Here is a 19,398-nt window from a genome sequence, read left to right on the forward strand (position 1 = left end):
AGAAGAGAAAGATATCTGGGAAATATTTGGAAATCTCCACATATAGACAATCTCAGCATTGAGCATACTAGTTTTGAATCCTTTACATCCTGCTTTGCCAAGAAAAAAGAAAAAAACCTTCAGAAAACATCGTCTCAACTTGGCCATAAATTTAGCCTGAGGACCATAATCCAAGAGTGAACCAGTTATACTATCCCTAAGCATCTCTCTGGAAGCGCACACTGGGTATTACTGCTTAATGAACCACCACTTTGCCTAATTCGAATCCCCACAAATACTAACTCAATTAGAAAGGAAAAAAGCAATTCTATCTCCTTGAATCTCTGAGGCATGAAATTTGCAAAGGCCCAGCCTATGGATGTGCTTGGAGGGAAAAACTTATAGGATAGATTTTAAATCAAGCCCAAGAAATTTAGGTGGAACCATAAAGGCCTTGAGAATCCAGCCCCGGAGAGTAACTGCTTTATTAGTGTTGCACTGGCAGCCTGATAATAAGAGTCACTATTATCCAAGAAAGTTTACACCTGGGTCAAAGTCACAAATTAACTTTTTCCATCAACTCTACCATTCACTCCTGATTTTATGACAGGTAAGTCTGAGTGTGTATACATCAGGGGGAAAAGGGTGAGTGATTAGAAGGGTTATATATATTGATTACTTATTGATATAACTTCCAAATATTACAATGTACATCACTAGGTTTGTTACCAGAAAAAAAAAATGTACTGTGAAGTAAAATGTATATATGTTCACTGTAGAAAAATAATAAAGCATTAACAAAAACAAGACAAAAATCACCCGTAACACCACTCAGAGATAAACACTATATTTCACAAATGTGTTAAAAGATATAGATATGTAAACATACAAGTTTTAACAAAAAAGGAACTCTATAGCCTGCTCTCCGCAACTCAGTAGTAAATCAGGAACATCATTCTATTTCAATATATCTATATCTGAACCACTTTTAATAAGTTCATATTATTCTTTTATATGTATATACCATAATTTGACAAATCTGATCAGTCACTTAGGTTGTTACTATTTTTTTTTTTGCCATTGTAAACAATGCTACTGTAAACACACTTGGGTTCTCTGCAGACTTGTCAGATTATTTCACACAAAGAGTGTGTACTTTTTTTAAGGCTTCTCTACAGACAGGCAGTACCAGTTTAGATTACCATCAAAACCATATGTGATTTCCCGTTTCTACACATCTTGTCAACACGATTGTTTTTAATCTTTTCCATTCTTATGAAAAGAATATCTCATTTAATTCGTCACTACTGAAATGACACGTTTCACATTCACTTCTTTTCTGAACATCTGAGTCAATATGCCATGCCAATATTTTTAAAGTTAGGATTATAGTCTTTTTTATTTATTGAAAGAGTTTTTTATTAAAATAATCACCTGTCTGCTGTCATATGTAATGTAACCTTTGTCAGTTTTTTGTTTTCCTTATAATTCTGCTTACGGCTACATACAATTTTTATATGGCCAAATCTAGAGATTTTTTTGTTTCTGTTTCCAGTCTTAGTGTTATGCTTATAATCCTTTCCCATCCCAAGGTTAAATAAATATTTTATCTTTTCTTCAGTTACTTTTAACATTAAATTTTTTTACTGTATCTGTTCAAGACCTAAGGCAGAAATCTGAATTCAATTTTTCTTCCATATGGCTTGCTAATTGTTTCCACGTCAGTTTCTCCTCTGATTTGAAAGAACAGCTTCATGATAGATGTAAAATTTTATATATACTTGAATGTTGTTCAATATTTGTTTCATTCATCTATCTATATCCATACCAAATTGTGCATTATTATTTTTCTTCATTATACTCACTTCTATTCCAAAGAAGAATTTTAGATTACTAAAACTGGTACTTCAACCAAACTTACATTAAAATTATAGATTTTTTGGAAGGCAGCTATACTCACCACTATACCACCAATGCCGCTAAAAACTACAGATTTTTTTGGAAGAAAACTGGTATTTTATAACCCTGTCTTCCACTTCCACTACAGGAATATGGCATGCCCTCCATTCATTTACATCATCTTCTTTGTCATCTACTACACTTACAGTTTTCTTCCCATTGATCTATATATGTTTTAAGTTTAATAACATATTTAATTTTTATTAATTTAAATTTTCTGTAGTCAATCTACATTTTTTTCCCTGTTATATTTTCCAAGTAGGTATTCCTAGTATTTAGGAAGGTTATTAATTATAGTATGTTTATTTTATAGCTGTCAACTTCAGTGAGTTAATTCTCATGTTTCTTAGCTAATTCTCTTGAATTTTCCTGATAATATCATTAGCTAATAATGGCAGATCTTGGCTCCCAGTGGTGTGGTTTTGTTTGTTTGTTTGTTTATTCGTTTGTGGTGCTTCCTGAGAGCCTGACACTCTTGTAAGCACCCTGACACACTTAGTCCTTACAAGAATCCTGAGGCAGATACAAACATCCCCTAGAGAGGAAACAATTAGAAATTATATCACTCGCCCACTATCACACAGCTAATAAGTGGTAGTTAAATGTTAATATGGTTGTTTGACACAGACATTTTGACATGTACTTAAAAAGCCCACCAAATGTTTATTATTATCATCAAGAAACACAGGCAGAAGACGTCGTCACCACATCCCCTTAGGCAGGTATCTTGAATAATGGATGGTCAGGGTTGTCTATTGTGAACAACAATTAGTATTCTTTTTTTTCTTTTTTTCTTTCTTTCTTTTTTTTTTTTTTTAACACTTTGAGAGGGACATTTCAAAACAGGAGCAAAACATCTTTTTTAGGTAGATGTCTCAGGAATTTCAAATTTCAAAATCCAAACTTGAAACTGTTTTTTAAAAATATGCTATATTACAAACTATGATAACTCTCCCTCCTTTACAGGATTTACATCTGTAATTTTTATTTTCTCATCTACTGCATTAGTTAGACTCACAGAATCCAAGTCTCTGCCTTCTCCACAAGCTACTGCGCGTGGGGAAGAAACCAGTAGACCGAAGAGATTTCTAGCACTCCACATTAAAAACCATCAACCTCAGATGGGTCCTCAATGATTTCCACCAACACAGTATCTTGACTTTTTTCCTATCCTCATCCCCTCCGTCTTCTCCTCCTCCTCAGGCCCTTTCTCACTGAACAAACTCTTCCTAGTTGACCTCATCTAATCCATGGCATTTAGTATTTCCAGCGAGGATCTCTTTTCTGAACCTTGAACCTCTGTGTCCAAATAACTACCACACAATTCCATCTGGTTGTCTCACAGATTCTCAAATCCCACTTGCCCCGAATTGAACTCTTCCTTTACCTGTTTCTTAGTGTTCCCAGCCCTCAAAGGGGAACACCAGACCTCAGTGATGACTGCTGCCGCCTCTTCCTCACGATCAGTTATCAAGTCCTCCCGCCTCCCTCATCGATCTCTCAATTACCTCTACCTTTCCCTATCGCCACGGTCACTGTGCCAGTCTAGGCACAATCATTTCTTCTGTGGATTACTAACAAAAGCCTTCTAAACTCATTTCCCAACCTCCAGGCTTGATCCTCTGAGACCATTTCTCCATACTGCAACCTTCACACCTGCTCTCTCTCTTCCCCTACCATCCCCCTTCCCTCATGCATTCCTACTCATACTCTAGGTATCAGTAAAATGTCAATTTCTCTGTGACTACCCTAAACTGAGTTATCGACTAATGTGTTCCCAGAGCAACATGTAATTGCTCTACCAAAAGCACTTCTCACAGTACTTAACTTTCTTATTCCTGAAAAGTGGGGACTCTTGTTAATGACTATATCTCCACACCAGTACAATACCTGGGACACACAAGGATGCAATGTTTTTCGTTTGCTTGTTGATTTAGCTATGCATCAGATGACAGTGGTAGGCAATTGGGCCCCCTTGTCTTTTTTTCTAATGTGTATGGGAAGGTCTATAAGGTTTCAACATTGAATTTGGCTCTTCTGAGATGGTATCAATCATGTTCGTCACGAGATAATGTTCTCCATCATGTTAAAGAAGTCTGCTTATACTCGAGGTTTACCAGTTTCTACTCATAAATGGATGTGACTTTATTTTAAATATCTAATAGGCAGGTACTGAGATAACCCTACAGATTCTGACACAAAGGATTACAGTTACAGATCTCCTAATACTAACCTATCTTCCCATGCAATCTTGGAATAATCTCTCAATTATTTCAACACACAACTGAAAACAACTTGCTAATACACTAATCAGTGTTTTCATATCCCTATTCATAAGAGATTGTTTTGTGGTTTCTTTTCATTGATTAGGTTTTGCCATTTGGATTTTCCTGGTATCACAGCATGAGCTGAGCTTTCCTTCCATCTTCATCAGTGTTCTAAAATAGTTTAAAACTTTTTTGAAAGTGGCACAAATTCACCTTTTTCAACTTTTTTCCATGGTTATCAGCCTATTAAAATTTTCTGCTTCTTGTGTAAGGTTTGTAATTTTTGTTTTCATAGAAAACAACCCATCACATCCAAGTTTTTAAATCTCTCAAATAAAATATCTGTACTTATACCAACGTACAATAATTTTTAAACCTCCTTCATTCCTATAATAATACATTCTTTCTTATACTTAATGGAATATATGTTTTTCTTTTCTTGATTTGCCACTTTTTAAATTGTATGGCCTTTCAAAGAAATGTTGCATTTATTTACAAATATTATTATAGTACTTCAGTTCTATTTTCTATTTCATTAATTTCTTTTATCTTTAAATCCCTTTTTCTGCTTTTCTTATACTCTACCAATTTCTAGAGTCAAGTGATCAGATAATAATTATATATATAGTTACCATTTATTTGGCATTACTGGGCCCAGTTCTAAGTGTTTTACGTGTATTATCTCAATGACCCCTCACCACTCAATAAGGCAAGTATAACTGTCCTTATTTTAGACAAAGCCACTGAGGCTTAAAAAAAGTTAGATTACTTTGCTCAATAACAAAGTTGGGAAAACTAATAATTGACCCCAAATCTGTCAGATCCTAGAGTACTGTTCTTAATTACCATTACATAAGACATGAATTTTACTTATCGATATAGAATTGGTTACATCCTGCAAGTTTTGATTTGCAGCAATCTCAATGTCATTTTTCCAAATAAGGTGTGACTGCAGTTTTGCTCTTTTTTTCTGAAACAAGTAAATTTAAGAGCATAATTATGAATTTTCAAGGTTTTTTTAAAAAAACCTTGAATTATTAATGTATAGTTTTATAGCAATTGAGGTCAGAAAGTGGCCCATGTAATTTCTAACTTTTGGAAATGTATCAAGACTTTCCTTGTTCGTTCTCAATACATCTTGAAAGTAAAGGTTTTTAAGTAATTGGCTACTTTAACTTTTCACAGGGCTCTTTGGACAGACTCTCAGGCTATTCCTAAGACCTGGCTGATACTTTGCACAAGCACAAAATCTGAATTCCAGGAGATAATCCTATGACTTCTACCAGTGTCAACTCCTTGCTTACCTTCCAGATCTCTTATACTCTTTTTTGTAGGACCTTTCCAGAGATGGTGATCTTCGGCTGTCCCGGTGCCTGTGTCTCTCCCGTTCCCGCTCTCTTAAAGGAATTAATACACAGAGCTGTTTTCAACAGAAAGACTCAAAACACCATCTCTTTTCACTGAATTCACCTTCTAAATAAATGAACCTCACCTCACCTAAGAATTCTGCAGGCACTGTTCACTATGGGAATTTTTATTCATCATTTATTAGAGGATAAAGGAGTGTTTCACATTACAGAAGTTAACTAACTTGGACATTTCTTGCTGTTTTCTTTAAAAAAAAAAAGAAGTCATACTTAATACTGAGCAACAAAGGGAATTTTATCATAATCTTCTCTTGAGACCTTCTAACCAGCCAACCTTGATTATTTAACCTAAGGGGAAAACTTCAAAGGATTCAACTGTCTATTGATTTCTAGAACACTCTTAATTTCATCCGTCAAATATATGCAAGTTAAAGCTTTTACAGTAAAGATTAGGACAAGGATCTATAATGAAAGAGTTCTAAACTCTTATAGGTTATAGGCCTGAGGTATAGTTCTAGCCATCACTAATTGCCATGAGATTCTAAGTCACTTTACCTTTAAATGCTGTCTTCATCTGAAAAAAAAACTCTAAATGGAGACACTGAGTTTACTCAGTGTAAAACTAGAATGCAGGATTTTGAACCTTCCAATGTGACACGGGAATTTAGTAATAATAATAGTAATAACTTCTGAGTCTATTTAATAAGTACAATGAGATCTGAAACAAAAATCGGAACTCCAGTGTGTTTATATCAGAAATAAATCTAAGGGAAATAACTACTAGGTCTTAGAATGGGGAAAAAAAATGCTATATTAGTCTGAGTCCAGCAAGAAGACTACAAAAATGTCTGAACTCAAAAACATCTCCCCCTCCCCCCACCAGGCTTCCCTGGCAGTTCAGTGGTTAAGACTCCATGCTTCCACTGCAGGGGGCACTGGTTTGATCCCTGGTCTGGGAACTAAGATCCTATACACTTGCCATGTGGCATGGCCAAAAAAAAAAAAAAAAAAAAAAAAAAAAAAATCCCCTAACCTACAGCCAAATAGAAGAAATGTAAATTCACTGAAATCAAAACTTACAAAACTGATAGAGATCTTAGATATTAAAACAAAAATTGTTTTTTCACTTAAAAATCACCCCTTCTCAAGAAAGACTCCTTTGAATAATACTTTTAACATATACTTAAGCCTCAGGTACACACACCCGCTGTCCAAAGTAAAGTAGCCAGTGCTTGGAATTCTACATTCTTTACCTGATACACTTCTAAATTTACAGTTTACTTTTAGGCAGTAAATCCCAGCTAGTGAGTGGTACCACATGACAAAGATATAATGTAATTTGTGATGGCATGGCTGCTGAAAAAAATAACTGCCTATATTTCCAAATAAAAACTGTATTTAGGGACTTCCTGGTGGTTGGGACTTCGCCTTTCAATGCGGGGGGCGCGGGTTTGATCCCTGGTTGGGGAGCTGGGGTCCCACATGCCTTGGGGCCGAAAGGCCAAAACATAAAACAGAAGCAATATTGTAACAAATTCAATAAAGATTCTAAAAATGGTCCACATTAAAAAAAAACAAAAACCCCTCAACTTAAAGGATATTCCTAATTTTGTGTTTGTTTTTTTAACATCTAGGGGATAGAATTTTGCATTCAAGAGTGGCATTTCTGATGATGATTACTACCTCTGAGTGGCTATGAACTGAAAAGACCAGTATGGACATAAGTCACAGTAACACTATATGATAAAGCCATTTAAAGCAAGAAAAACAATGCTCGGGTTATTTTTCCAAAAACTTTTCCCTGTTTGGAAGCATAGTATTAGATACATAATACTAGCTCTCTGATGACTACACATTGTACTCAACACGACAGCTATGGGGATTACTGTGCTATAACACTACTCATTTGTGGGAAGCCACTGCACTGCTCCTTACTGGTTGCATCTGCCGCTGCTTCTTTTCCCACTCCCCGGAGGAACCCTGATCTTTCACGATAGCAAATGCATACATTCACTTCTTCACAAACTTCCTCTAGAAATGGTTTGCCCTAAAAGGATCTTGTAATTATTATTCAACCAGATTTCGGAGGAGGAGAAAAAGAGGGAAAATGAAATTTGAAAAAGGACAGATTAACTTACCCCAAGAAGCAAGGGGAGAAGTAGCCAGAAGACAGACAAAAGAATTTGCATAAACTTAACACAACCTAATGCACAAATCTGTGAACTTTTGGTTTTCTCCAATATACTTCTAGAAGTTATACTAGGACTTCAGGTGCCCCATGTTTGTTTCACAGAAGCATTCCATATAAGACAGATGACTGACAACGCTACTAAGACCCCAAAAGGAGCTGATTTTAATGTGGCTGTGACACTAAGGCAGCTCCTGAGCAAATATCCCAAGTACAACATTATAAAACAACTCCAAAGTAAATAAAGGCCATTTAGAAAGATAAGCTAACTGCCTAAGGTCCTTCATGGTAAAGGGGTTGCGGTTTAGAATAATGGAGATTAAGGGTAATTCTTTTGGCACTTGATTTCACTTACTGATAGACATCCTCAGTTTACAGGACATCTGTGTTTCTTCAAACAAACACATTAACTCCAAGCTTAAGCCTGGATGGAAGAATTCAGGATTTTACAGCAGAGCCCTAAAAACTACAGCACCCCCAAAACGGGAAAAAAAAAGCCACCTAGAATGCTGAAGTTTGCAGCAAAATGTTTCCCCAGAGACAGGTTTATTAATAATCACTTTGTCTGAAGAAAACTATTAACAAATTCTTTCTGATTCAGATTTTCACCATAAAACTGTAAAATAAACCATCACAGGCCTCTGCCAACTAGTCCATCACAGAATTAAGAACAAAATTGACCAGGAACAGTAAGTCGTGCTGAGAAGACTTTTAAAAGTCTACCGACTCTGTCAGCTTTGGCCCACCAGAATCAGTCACCTCTGCAAGAAACATGTTCCTTCCACCTTCCACTGGGCGTCAGGGAGAAGCAATAGAGCATTTTCCTTCCAAACCTTCCGAGCACTGGTCACTCTCTTCGGGACTGAGAATGACTGCTACCGTTTACTGGCAAAATGTTCAGTCAGAATCAAGCCCCCAGCCATGAGAACAACATGGGAACTGAGAAGCACACTGATTCCACAGGAGCCAAGACCAGCTCTCCACAAACCCAAGTAACGGAGTGACTGCTTTGGGGACCTCAAACTTTTCAGCACAGAAGTTCCACAAGACAATGAAGGTAAACACACCACAGCAGACAGAAAGAGCAGCACTGTTACCAGCTTGACAACTGGAAAACCTCAAATCTTCATCAATATAAAGAGTTCACTGACGGTACAAATAAATATTAGTACAATCGTTATCTGTGCATTTTTATTTTTCCATCTAAACCAATGGTTCTTAGATTTTTGGGGTGATAGACTCACACCATCTCTTAAGAATCTGCTGTAAGCAACTGATTTACTTATAGAAAAACATACATACACATAGAATTTGCATATAACTTCAGAGCACTTCTAGATGCCCATCTATGAGTGTCTGCTGGAAACCTTATTCTCTTGTATATATAGATATTTGGTCTTTTGAAAAAAAAAAAGAAATGTAATCTGGAATGGAATAGTATGTTTTAAATGCAACTTTCTTTAGTATGAATATGTTTCAATGCAACAAAATCAAATTAAAAGCTCTTTTGAAAACTGTAACTTTGATAATGTGTATTATTTCATTTTATAAAGAAACAGAGCAAGAAAGCAACAATATATGATAAACTTCCACTTATCCTAAACATCAGAAAGCAAGTTCTGCTTGTTAACTACTTTGATTCCTGACTGATAACATGCACAGATCAACAATCCCAAAAGAACTCAAGTGCTGTAACCTGATATGATGATCATACTGAACATAATTAAATACAACATCCACACAAACAACTACAAGATCTTTTATTGATCATCATTAAAATGTAAACTGTATTATGCATAGTAACTGGCTTACATTCATTGAAATGAATCTATGTTGATAATTTTGGGATGCTTTTCCTTTTATAAACCGAAATGCACAGCTGGACCTTTTTGGTTGTTGATCAACAGGTTTGGCTGTTGATCAACAGAAATGGCCTGTGTCGGGGCCTCTGCACTTCATTAAAAAACACACATGTGCTTTACCTGCTCCGCTCATAGCTCCTGTGGCGGGACGGCGTCCTCCCCCGGTCGTAATCGGATCTATAGCGGCTGTCCTGCCTTCTCCTGTCAGGACTTCGGCCTCGCTCCCGCCGATCCAGGGAACGATGCCTCTCGCCCCTCCCGTGACTGTGATCCCGGTGCCTGTGATCATCGTAGTGCTTGAGCCTCTCCGGGGACCTCCTCTCACTGGGAGCCTTTGGGAGTGGGTATGGAGGGAGGTGCCTAAAATGAGGGCTACTGCTATTATTAGCACTGGGTGAGAAGGAACTGAGGTTGTTCTGGAAGCTATTAAAATTGGGAGGTGGGAAACTGTGGTGCGAGTATCCCGGAGGGTACTGGTAATTGACCTGCTGAGGCACTACGGGAGGGGGCGGGGGGTGGGGCATGGATGGAGGGGGCATCATGAAGGGGAAAGTGCCCTGTCCAGGAGGTGCTCCAGGGACTGGGGGGTTATTGGGACAGGGCATCGGAGGTGGCATGGGAGGAAAACAGGGAGGCACGGGGAAGGGGGGCCTCATCTGGTGGCTGGGGAAGGGGGGCCGGATCGGGCAGGGGGGAAGGGGACCTTGTGCTGATGGAGGCATGGGTGGAGGGAAGGGCACAAAGTCTGGTCGTGGAGGCAGAAAATTGGGAGCTGGAGCGTTGGAGAACGTGGTGGAAGGGGCGCTCGGAGGTTCGTATTGGTATTGCACAGTAGGCTGCTGAGGGTGAAGCAGTCTCAGATTTTGGGGCCTGAAGGCTGGTGCTGAGGGTCTGGATCCATGTCCTCCTCGCCCTCGGGGACACCCTCGTCCTGGGTGGAATGACATTCTATGACTTTGTTGGAGGAAAGAAAAAGATAAAAGAAAAACTCACTATATAAACAGGGTTTTACAAATGCCTGACCATCCCTTAGGCCACTGCAATATTCCACCCATCTAATACTGAGTTCTCTGTAATAGCTGAACCTCCTCATGGCCAATAAACTCCTCTTCCCAGTCCCAGCCACCCAATCCACTGCCATGGTCAGTCCCTGGTCCTTGTCACTCCCTAAAGCCGCTCCACCTCCAGCATGACAAAGTCACATCCCAGTGTTCAACCATCTGCTATCACGTCCTTGCTCAAGTTTCCCCCAAATCTTGACCTCACCATGTCATCCCGTCCACACACCCCACATCTCTACATCTGCACCAGCATCTTCCTGTCTACACTTTCCTCCCCACTCAGCACAGACTCGCAAATTCAACCTAACACATCCTAAAAGGAATTCATGATCTTCCGCTTCAAGACACCGCCACCTGCTCCTTTTTTAGTGTTTCCTGTCTCAATAGATGAGACCATTTATTGGTCCTCAAGTCATATACCAGGGGTTACCTGACAACTTCTCCCTTATCCCCTCTAGTTAAAAATTTATTTTCAGGGCTTCCCTGGTGCCACAGTGGTTAAGAATCCGCCTGCCAGTGCAGGGGACATGGGTTCGAGCCCTGGTCCGGGAAGATCCCACATGCCACGGAGCAACTAAGCCCGTGCGCCACAACTACTGAGCCTGCGCTCTAGAGCCCATGAGCCACAAATACTGAGCCCACTGCCACAACTACTGAAGTCCGTGTGCCTAGAGCCCGTGTTCCGCAACAAGAGAGGCCACCACAATGAGAAGCCCGCGCACCGCAACAAAGAGTAGCCCTCCGCTCACCACAACTAGAGAAAGCCCGCGTGCAGCAGCGAAGACCTAATGCAGCCAAAAAAATAAAATTAAATTAAATTAAAAAAAAAAAATTTATTTTCAAATGCCGATCATTTCTGCTTCATAAATACTCCTTGAGTGCACCCATTTCACACCATCGTCTCCTGCCTGGCTACTACAATAACACCCTTGCAGGCCTTTCTACAGCCACTGCCACCACCCCAAGGGTTTTGTTAGGTTCCCTGCCCTCACACACTCTGTGCTTCTTCTTGGCAGGTCGTACAATGATTACAGGCCACCAACTCATGACCTCATCCCACCTTTAATGTCTGCCGGCACCTCAGAACTGCCAGGGCCATCAGGGCAGGCCATGTACATGGCCCACATGACACACTGCCCCTCTCCTCACATACCTAAACCATCCCCACCCTCAGTGGCCCAGTGCCAGTGTTTGCTCCTCCCTGTTCTCCCAAAACGGCTGCCATCACTGCCATACCACTCACCATGTACTGCCTTGCATGGTGACGTATTATCTGGATATGTCACATCTTCCACAGAGAATATAAGCTCTAGAAGACAGAAAGAATAAATAGACATAAAAATGATTCCCAAACTGCTAATGCTAGAAAACATTTCTACAATTATCTTAACACTGATTTTGCATCTTCCAGTGCAGTTAGCATACTAACAAAATTAAGAGCATGCTGAACTGAATTAAAGTTTACAGCTAACTTTTTAGATGTCCTTAATACTTGTCTTGCTGACTCAAAATAATCAGTAGCTTAAAAGACTGGAAACTTAGGCATATTCTATCTCCAATTTGCTAAGAGACTGGGAGAAAAAAAATCATTTCTGCTCTCCCACTCCACACTCCAGTTTACTTCACAATGAGACCAGCATTCAAATTCAAACTTAACTATAATCTTGTCAACACAACAATTTCCCTTGATTCTCATTCTCAGTTCTTTCCACTGAAGAATGTTGCAAACAGGAACGGCTTTCCAAATACTTAGGCTTCAGCAAAATGTTTAAAAAACCCAAATAAATATTAACTGCAAAAAGCTTTAATGTAGAAGCATCTTCGTTCTAACTAAAAGCTTTACCAATAGGCTTAAGGTAGATTTTCAAATGGCTCATGAAAATAGTTTCAGATTATTTAGCTGTATCAATCACTGTGCTTAATAAAAAGTAGACACCAAATAATATCTGATTAATGATTATTATTCAGTTCAAGGCCCTCAGGATAGACCTAGGACCTAGACAGCCCATCTTGCCACCACAGGCTACTCAGGGCCCACAGAATGGAGTTCAAACCACATGCTTGGCATTTAAGGCCCTCTGCAATCTGGTCCCAACTTCTTCCAGGCTAATTCTCCATTAACCTCCCCATGAAGTGCCTATCACCCCAGATTTTCCCAGTTGCCTAACATACAAAGTACTATCACCCCGCTTGTTCTTTGCTCCTGCGCTTCTAAAATCCCCTACCCTATGAATTTGCCCGTTGAATTTCTTCTACCCACCAACTAGGCCAAATGCCACCTCTTCTGTGCTGCCTTTCCTGGTTCCCTTCAGGAAGTAATCCCATTCCCTCTAGATGTCCGTTGCTCTTAGTCTGTACTTACTTCCTTTACAGCACTTACCAGAGACTGCCTCATATTACAGTCATGTGTGCGCATGTCTAACTCCTCCACTAGATTATTAGCTCCTTGATGAAACGGGTTGATTCACAAACATTTCTATATCCTTCACAGCCCCTGGCAGAGCGTCCTGCACACAGAAGGTGATCAATAAATGTTTACTGTCTCACCAGTGATATACGTTTCTGTGTTGCTACTGTACATTTCCCTGCTGCATATATCCGCAACAGATTGGCATTACCAAAACCAGACAAAAAGCAGGTCTTTTCACTGATTCATGCATCATTTAAGGGGCCTATACATGTGGGGCACTGTCACAGGTACTAAGCACTCAAAGATGAGTAAGACACAGAGCCCACAGGACTCATGAAGCCCAGAATCCACATACAAATACAATTTAAAAAAATAATATAATGCTATAAACACAAGAAAAGAGGTACGCATAGGGTCCTGGGGAACACAAAGGAATGTACTGAATCTAGAGGTGGGCAACAGTCAGGATCACCAACACTCCTGTACTGTGTGTTCAGACTGCTGTTGAAGACTCACCATTAGATCCTCATGGATGTTTCTAGAGACAGAATATCTGAAAACACTGATTATGAAACTGACCTATTAAAGGCATAGTCAGGCTGTGTTAGGGTGCGACAAAAGTCAAAAGTCAAGGAACTCACTGCAACTGGAAAAGTAATTATTTTCTGCGTGTGCCTACTCCTAAGTTGCTGTTTGGAAGCAGGGAAACTGAGGGAGCTGTTTTGCATAGTTAACACGTCCAGGAACATCAGTCCATGTAGAAAAAGTTGCAAAGTGTGACTACATTTCTATTAACACTCTCTTTCCCCCAGCTGAATCCCCAGGCCGGTCATCTTCGGCTGGCTGATCCGAAATTACGTGTCTCCCTGTTCACATCTCCCGCCAGATCGTGCGCCCCACGAGGTAAGCTTAAGGTCTCACTCCCCTCCGAGATCCGGGCGGCCCCAGGGCTGGACCACCGCACGCGCTCCACAATGAAAGAAAGATCTCATTTTTCACTTCTATTTATTCGCAGAATCCGGGCCTAAGGTCGCTTTTTCGCCCTTCGCTGCAGATCTGAAGAGGGGCTGCCCGATCCTAATTCCCAGGCGCCTCTCGCCCCAGCCCCAGACTCCAGCCCCGTTGAAATCAGGACACTTGGAAACACTCCCTCTTCCAACACCCGCAAGCTGTCCCTTTTACCTACAAAAGGCTCTCAGGCCGCGAGGTCGCCGTTAGAGTAAAGCCACACTTACATTGCAGCCGCCAAGACCTTAGAGCCGCCATCGCCTCCGGAACAGGAAACCGAGAGAATTAAAAAGCAAACCTGCGAAAGCCAGACCACAAGAGGGAAAGCTCTTGGGCTCGCCGCAGCGCCTTGTGCGCGGTGATTGGTGCATCAATAAGAACGATGAACACCTAAGCCAATCGTTCTCGTCGACCCCCCCGGCGCCCGCCCCCTGCCCCTACATCCTCCAATCCAGAACCACAACCGGGTGAGCGCGCGTTTCCTCTCAGGAGAGGAGGCGGGGCGGCAGCTCCGGCTTCTCGGAGTGCAGCTCGCTGGGGACGCTCCTGGGAGCGAAAACATGAGCGAGTTCACGGGAGAGAGCGCCCGGCTCCGGCGCTACCATGAGCTCCCGGTGTGGGTGGTGGAGGATCATCAGGAGGTGAGAGGGCGGCTGCCGGGCCTGGGGCAGAATCGCGCGATTCTGAGGCGGCGGAGCCTGGGCATCTGAGGCCAAAGAGATAACCAGCATTAGTTATCCACGCGAGTTGCATTGCTGTGGGGAAAGCACCAGAACGGTTAGCTTGGAAGAATAGGCGCTGACGTTTATGGGGCGCTTACTACGAGTCGGGCGACCCTTCTAACCCTCGAGGCTCTGGTGGCATCAGGAGTCGAACGCGGGCAGTGTAACTGCAGAGCCCCGAGTCCTCAACCTGCGCATTAACGCAGGCTTCCTACTGTGTCCCGGCCTCCCTACACGTTCCTGTTGTGTAGCTGGGAGGCTTTTGTTAAGAATGTGGACTGTCATCTGTGAAATGGGTACAAAGTAGCACTCATAGGGCCGTTAGTATTATTGTGTGCGTAGTGTGTGCGTAAATCTTTTAACAGGGTGCCCCGAGTTTATAAACACTAAAGATATTTTCTGTTTTTGAGGTAGTGCTACTTTGCAATAGCTAAAATGGTGCCCTAATCTAGATTTCTGGAAGCCTACGAGACAGTCCCGTGATCTAAGACTTTTCTTTTTTTTTAATAGCATTCATATGCCTTGGGAATGCTCTGGCTATGAAAGAGGAAGAGGGTGATTCCAGATTTGTGGATGAATAAAGTAAAGAGAATAAATAGGAAGGAAGTTGGGTCTCCCAGGACCTAGAGATGGTGTGTATGGGTCTGAGAGAGCAAGCATGGGTTAGGTGGTGCTTTCAAATTCAGTCTTAAACTTAGAACTCTAGAGACGGTAACAGGACAAAGAGCCTTACAGACGACACAGCCCTGCACCACCATCCTAAAGGTGTGGAAAAGACCCAGAGACCCAGGTAGCTTGAACACATCTTTAATGCCAGAGAGGGTATTAACCAGCAGTTTTTTCCTGAGTACTAGTCCTGTCTGTTTCCCCACATTATCTTTGTGTTTGAAGTGGAGGCAACATGGTGGCGAGAGATGCCCCTTAAAGCCTTTGGAGGTGTAGCTTGGAAGTTCTGAGGAAAAAATAAAGCTTGAGATGATTGTCTAAACCATGTGCAAGGAACAAATTTCATATTTCCCTACTTTTTAACAACTTGGCGTGCTTCAAATTATGTGCAGTTATGTTTAGCATTGTTTTTCAGTCTGGAGTTGAGTGTATGCTCATGATTTCAGTACCAATTCTGAATGTGTGCATCTATGTGTGTCTTTTACAGGTTCTGCCCTTTGTATACCGGGCCATTGGCTCAAAGCATCTTCCTGCAAGTAATATAAGTTTTGTGCATTTTGATTCACATCCAGACCTCCTTATTCCTGTGAATATGCCAGCTGACACTGTATTTGATAAGGAAACACTTTTTGGGTAAAATGTGATTTTTGTTAATGATCTCTTATGTACCTGAAATACAATTTGCAGTAGATGATAAGCAATTAAGAGAAATAGTCTTTGCTAAGCTCATGAGTTTTGCTTTTGTTTGCCTTTTTTATTTTATTTAGAACAAGTATGGCCAAACTTTTTCTTAACAAACCAGCTAGTAAATATTTTAGGCTTGCTGGCCATATGGTCTCTGTTGCAACTACTTATTTTTGCCCTTGTGGTGTGAAAGCAGCTGTAAACACTACGTAAACAAGTGTCAGTGGCTGTGTTCCGATAAAACTTTATTTTCAAAAACAGGTGGCCCAGCCAATGTTTGCCAACCGCTGCTTTAGAATTAGAATTTTAGAAGTCGGAGACTTTAGAAATTACCTAAGCCAGTTCTCTCTTCTTTACCCCTTTAAAAGTCTGGTTACGGAGGCACAAGAAAATGTGTCTTGAGCACATAGTTCAATAATTGTATAAGCAATGCATCTTTAGTTTGTGTATCCTTTCTTCCAGTATTGAGTCCCTGCAACCTCCCAATTTGTTTCTTTTCAGGTCACAAATCCTATTGACTTTCAGTTATACAGAATCATAGAGATGATGTGAAATTGGTAATTTGTAGTCCGTTCTTCAGGAAAGACATACCTAGTGTATCTCTAAATAGTGACATACTGACCTCTCTTCAGTGATATAGTTCCCTGAAATCCTGTCACTGTCTCTTTACTTATGCATTTGTTACAATGTAGCCTACTCGTATAAAATGAAAAGTTACATAGCAGTAATTTTCCTGTTATAATATAAAATTAAAATATAGATGCTTGTGTGAATTAATTTTAGCCTACTACATTTCTTTTAGTTGACTAAAACTAAAACTCAGAGCACTAATTTCTAAAGAAATGTGGTAGCTCTACCATTGTCCTTACTCTCTTTTATATTTAGAGATTTTATATTTTAGAAATTAAAAAGAATTATGAAGCAGGTATGACAACTGTACAGTTAGTCATAGAATAATAGTTTTTAAACTTTTTTAATCTCAGGATTGCTGTACACCCTTAAAACTTCTTGAGTTTTTTTTAATGTGAGTTATATTTATTGATATATACCATATTTGAAATTAAAACTGAGAAATGTTTAAGATATTAATTCATTTCAAAATAATAGGACTTTATATGTTAGCATAAGATATTTTTATGAAAAACAAATATATTTTCTAAAGCAAAAAAAACTTAGAAGAGTAACAATGTTTAAATTTTACAGATCTCTTTAATATTTGCCTTTATAGAAGACAGCTGGATTCTCAGATTCTGCATTCAGTCCGTTACCATGTGTTGTTTTGGTGGAGGTATATGAAGAGTATTTTCACAGCCTTTTCAGATAATTGTGAATACTCTTTAATACTGTACCAAAACTTGACAAGTGGTCATTTCTTAAAGCTTAGTTGGAATGTAGAATCCAGCAATTCAGGTTCAAGTCTGAACAACTATGGTTTATGAGTCCGTCTTCCTTTCAAGAAAAATGGTGTTCAGCTTGCAATTCAATTACAAGTGCTTTTCCTTGAGACAACCGTTGTACTTCAAAATACGTAGCAGAAGTGCTTGCTGTGCACTTCCCATCTTGCCACACAGGTTTTTGGTTTTTTTTTTAAAGGTTTGTTCATATCACTTTTTTTTTTCTTTTTTTATTAATTAATTAATTTATTTATTTATTTTTGGCTGTGTTGGGTCTTCGTTTCTGTGCGAGGGCTTTCTCTAGTTGTGGCAAGCGGGAGCCACTCTTCATCGCGGTGCGCGGGCCTCTCACTATCGCGGCCTCTCTTGTTGCGGAGCACAGGCTCCAGACGCGCAGGCTCAGTAGTTGTGGCTCACGGGCTTAGTCGCTCCGCGGCATGTGGGATCTTCCCAGACCAGGGCTCGAACCCGTGTCCCCTGCATTGGCAGGCAGACTCTCAACCATTGCGCCACCAGGGAAGCCCCACACAGGTTATTTTAAAACGTATACTCAGGATCAAAGTTTAATAAAATTATGAAAGACTTTCTCACGTGAAACTGGATGGGGGTGTGGGACACTGGTGCTTGGTAGTGATGAATACAGTGACTACTAGTAGAGTTTGGTGCCTTTGCCTTTATTAATCTTAGGACATCAACCACCATTGCGTTGTACTGTCAGTGTAAATGTCAATACAGTGAAAAAGGGGAATAGTGCCTTGGTGTTCTTAGAAAAATTGTTTTGAGCTAGTTACACTGAAAAGGTCTCAGGAACCCCTGCAAGGGTCCTTGGACCCCACTTGGAGACCTACGGTCTTAAAATATTGTTCTGAATGAAATTACATTTGGAAAAACCTACTTACTAACAGTTTTCATGCTTCCTCTCTATTTCTTTCCAGAGAATTAAGTATCGAGAATTGGATTATACCTGCAGTTTATGCTGGCCATTTTTCCCATGTAATATGGCTTCATCCCACATGGGCTCAGCAAATCAGAGAGGGCAGACATCATTTTTTAGTAGGCAAAGACACTTCGACCACAACAATCAGGTAATTTCCTCATATTTATGAGTATGAAAGGGATTGAATACTTCTATCTGATTTTAGATCCCTGTAATAACTTATAAGTATCTCTACATAAAAATGGGGTCAGATTGCCCTCAACTCTTCCAAAAAGAGTTCTCAAAACACCAGGAACAAATTTGCAAGTCTCTTGATCTTTTTCACACATGATTTGTATTTTGTTGCTAGTCAAGTTGGTTTTTGAATAACATGATCTTCCTCCTCTGGAAACCTGGCTCCATTGATGACTAACTCCATTAAATCATTGAAGTACCTTACAGACTTATATATTTAATGATAACATTTTATTATTTCCTTCCAATGTAACTTTTGTCTGCTGAATTTAACAATTTGCAGTGAAAAAGCAAAATTATCTCACTTTGGTTTTTTTATAAATTCAGTGGCTGAAAAGTAGATTTGGGGTTTTAATTTTCTTAATATGGTGAGCTCTAGATAATTACCTAATCTAAATTAATAGCAGCATTCTCTGACTTGAGTTACATATGCAATTATTTTTGGTGTATAAGCTATTTAACCAATGTTTTATGTAGCTTGTGATACTGTAATATCTTTAGAAGTATCAGAATGTTCTTGGCTTTCTAAATTCTCTTGTTATGGGATGAATGTTTTAAGCAGTGGAATCATGACTTTCTAGAACCTGAAGGATAGTGGGATGAAATGGTAATACATTGAAAATGAAATACAGTCTATCTCACTGAAAATGATACTTTTTA

The 19,398-nt window shown here is 40.0% G+C and overlaps 2 protein-coding genes across 11 annotated transcripts in view; one reads left to right on the forward strand and one right to left on the reverse strand.

Moving 5' to 3' along the window:
* Window positions 1-14,451, reverse strand: part of DROSHA (drosha ribonuclease III) — a 120,486-nt gene extending 106,035 nt beyond the window's left edge. For 3 of the 9 annotated variants that reach the window (XM_082382171.1, XM_082382167.1, XM_082382174.1), the window contains exons 1-5: window positions 14,329-14,437; window positions 13,064-13,190; window positions 11,927-11,992; window positions 9,743-10,576; window positions 5,510-5,602 (exon numbers count right to left, since the gene is read on the reverse strand). In XM_082382171.1, the coding sequence (XP_082238297.1) occupies window positions 5,510-5,602; window positions 9,743-10,576; window positions 11,927-11,943 (944 nt within the window). In that variant the 5' untranslated portion in view covers window positions 11,944-11,992; window positions 13,064-13,190; window positions 14,329-14,437. Of the gene's footprint in view, window positions 1-5,509; window positions 5,603-9,742; window positions 10,577-11,432; window positions 11,469-11,926; window positions 11,993-13,063; window positions 13,191-14,275 lie in introns of all 9 variants that reach the window. The other 6 variants (XM_082382175.1, XM_082382172.1, XM_082382170.1 and 3 more) reach the window with 5 other exon arrangements.
* Window positions 14,452-14,572: 121 nt separating this feature from the next.
* Window positions 14,573-19,398, forward strand: part of LOC309624322 (UPF0489 protein C5orf22) — a 51,645-nt gene continuing 46,819 nt past the window's right edge. Inside the window, exons 1-3 of one of the 2 annotated variants that reach the window (XM_082382408.1) lie at window positions 14,573-14,742; window positions 15,977-16,122; window positions 18,503-18,652. In XM_082382408.1, the coding sequence (XP_082238534.1) occupies window positions 14,662-14,742; window positions 15,977-16,122; window positions 18,503-18,652 (377 nt within the window). In that variant the 5' untranslated portion in view covers window positions 14,573-14,661. The remainder of the gene's footprint in view (window positions 14,743-15,976; window positions 16,123-18,502; window positions 18,653-19,398) is intronic. The other variant, XM_082382409.1, reaches the window with a different exon arrangement.

Source organism: Balaenoptera borealis, assembly GCF_965194805.1.
Source record: "Balaenoptera borealis genome assembly, chromosome: 2".
Lineage (NCBI taxonomy): Eukaryota > Metazoa > Chordata > Mammalia > Artiodactyla > Balaenopteridae > Balaenoptera > Balaenoptera borealis.